We start from the raw sequence: 2,338 nt of genomic DNA on the forward strand, positions 1-2,338 counted from the left end.
TTTAAATATACTAAATCACTGTAATCTTTCAAAAACCTTTAGATTACTTTAAATATTCCAAAATTCGTCGTTAAGTGATCCTAAAAATACGAGGTTATTGGCATGATTGGGAGTAAGGCGGCTTCTCTTGTCCGAGCATACATTATTTAAGGTGGACACAACCCTTTCAGATGCTACTGAAGCGGCGCAAACAGTCAAGTATTTCATTGCGATTGGATAAATCGTAGGAAATACACTTCGGTTACTAGCCCAGAACTTAATAGAGTCCTGATAACGAGGTGAAATTGGCTGACTTAAATAAAATTTTAGTTCCATTGGGAAACTGTTACCGTCGTTAAAACCGATGTTATTTTGAGTCGAAAATTCATCGTGGACATCCCACAAGCTATAGCCCTTAGGTTCGGAGGTGTCAGATCTGCTATGAAGAACTGGAGAAGTATTTCCAACTTTAGCTGTTCGCTGTTCAATTTCCTTCTTAATAAAATCAATTGCATTTGCACAATTTATCGGCGATTGAAAATGGGTTTCTTAAACCTAGGGTCAAGAACAGTGGCAGTGGCGAGCAGTATATTGCTTTCTAATGGCAGTAGCCGACATTTTACCTGCTGTAGCAGTACATCTTTCAGTTGTATGGTTTCTGTATAAGTGGCACATATTTTCGTCAGTGACAACTGTAAGCAATGTGTGAATGGTATTACCAAACTAGCCGAAACATAACTGTCCCCTGATATATCGTTTGTTGCATTTTCTAATGGCAATAAAAGTGCAATACATTCGCCAATGATTGCAAGCTCAGACGAAGTAATCATAGATGGTGCCTTTTTTGAGAAAAAATTTGCTAAAATTTTTGCAACATAGCCTGATAATTCCTTAAATCTTTGAAGACAGTGTAAGAATGTACCATCTTTTCTACCGTCTTTTTCTTGCTCTTTCCTCAACTGATCTTGAGCTACATTGCTATGCTTGAAGAATGTCACAATAAGCTTCACTTTTTCTATTATAGCCAGCTCTTTAACAGCGCCCAATCCTTTGGAGACCACCAAATTAATATTGTGGGCATAGCAGGACACATGAATGCTATTTGATCTTGAAGGAAAAAGATCCTTAACAGCGGCAACAATGTTTGCACCATTGTCAGTTGTTACTGATGTAACAATGCGGGGTTCAATGTTCCAATGATCAAAGATTTCCTTTAGGTCGAGGCATATGTTTCTTGCAGTATGATGAGGAGTAAGCTCTTTTAAACCAAAAACCAGAGATTTCACGCTGCACGCTTTTTCGTCTGCAAAATTAAAGGAATCTTAAAAGAAACAACCAACGTTAAATTTACTTTTGCTTACCAAAATAGTGTCCAGTCAACACAATAAAACTCCGAGTGGAGTTCATGACTGTGGCAATATCAGTTGTAAGGGCCAGTGAACTTACATTTTTTAAAGCACCACAAACGACTAAGTGTAAGGACTCGTATTTCCCTTCAATAAGTCTCACAATCTATAGGGATACAAATGTTTAAAGTAAATTAATTTTTTATTCCTTCTATAACATTATACATACAGTTACCCGGCTTGGCGGTTTGTAGCGTGGCACAGTGACCTTAAGGAACTTTTTCATGCCTGTATTTTCAGTGCAGCTAAATGGAAGGTTGTCCTTACAAATCATATAAATTAAGGATTGTGTCAGAATTGTTTCTTTACTTCCTCCGCCTGTACAAGGTAATTTAAAGTGTTTAACTTGCTTATAGTCCCAAAAAGAAATTAGCTATTTACTTTTGAATTGGTTTTGCTTATCAAAAGCATCAATAATTGATGGTTGACTAGATGTGGAAGATGCAGTGAAGGATGAACTTATTTCAGTTTCGCTGCTGGAAGTTTCTAAATTTTGTACTTCTGGGTCACTGCATTTATTATTGCTGTTGTCCCATCCGGGGTGGTTGCGTTGAAGGTGACCTTTTAAATTCGATGTGCCACCTCCCAATTTCACCAACACGCCGCAAAATTTACAAATTGCTTCTTTGCTAGTTTTTTCTGTGAAATGTAACCACAAAGAACTTCTCTTATTTGTAGGCGCCATACTTGTAATAGTTTTGAATGGCGTTTTGTTCTCAGTGAACAGTAAACTACAATATTCACAATCGACTTCACAATCGATTATGCTTAGCTACCAGATCAGCAAAAAATTTAGTAGTTAATTTGGAGTTTTTGGTACGCCGTAAAATTTTATTCTCATCTCGAAGATTTACAAAATAATTATCCATCGCTGGGAAACGTAAAAACCGAATTTTCGGTTTTCGGGTTTAGAGAAAAAAAAACTATTAACACCTAAATTAAAAAAAGACTGA

At 36.7% G+C, this 2,338-nt stretch overlaps 1 protein-coding gene across 1 annotated transcript; it reads right to left on the bottom strand.

Annotated features, from left to right (window-relative positions):
- Nucleotides 1–503: 503 nt before the first annotated feature.
- LOC118750803 (zinc finger BED domain-containing protein 1-like) lies at nt 504–2,070 on the bottom strand. Its single transcript, XM_036485539.1, has 4 exons — nt 1,767–2,070; nt 1,561–1,703; nt 1,341–1,491; nt 504–1,282 (listed from the first exon to the last, which is right to left on the bottom strand). Exons 1-4 carry the CDS (start codon nt 2,068–2,070, stop codon nt 504–506), a joined length of 1,377 nt encoding a protein of 458 aa, XP_036341432.1.
- Nucleotides 2,071–2,338: the final 268 nt, after the last annotated feature.

This window comes from Rhagoletis pomonella, unplaced genomic scaffold (assembly GCF_013731165.1).
Source record: "Rhagoletis pomonella isolate Grant_MI unplaced genomic scaffold, Rhpom_1.0 Rhpom_scaffold_00407, whole genome shotgun sequence".
Classification (NCBI taxonomy): domain Eukaryota; kingdom Metazoa; phylum Arthropoda; class Insecta; order Diptera; family Tephritidae; genus Rhagoletis; species Rhagoletis pomonella.

Excerpts from the sequence above, each read along its gene's own strand:
- LOC118750803 (XM_036485539.1), bottom strand. The coding sequence starts at position 2,070 with ATGGCGCCTACAAATAAGAGAAGTTCTTTGTGGTTACATTTCACAGAA. Across the intron at positions 1,704-1,766 it reads TAAGCAAAACCAATTCAAAA|GCGGAGGAAGTAAAGAAACA; the intron begins GTAAATAGCTAA and ends TACCTTGTACAG. Across the intron at positions 1,492-1,560 it reads GCTACAAACCGCCAAGCCGG|ATTGTGAGACTTATTGAAGG; the intron begins GTAACTGTATGT and ends GTATCCCTATAG.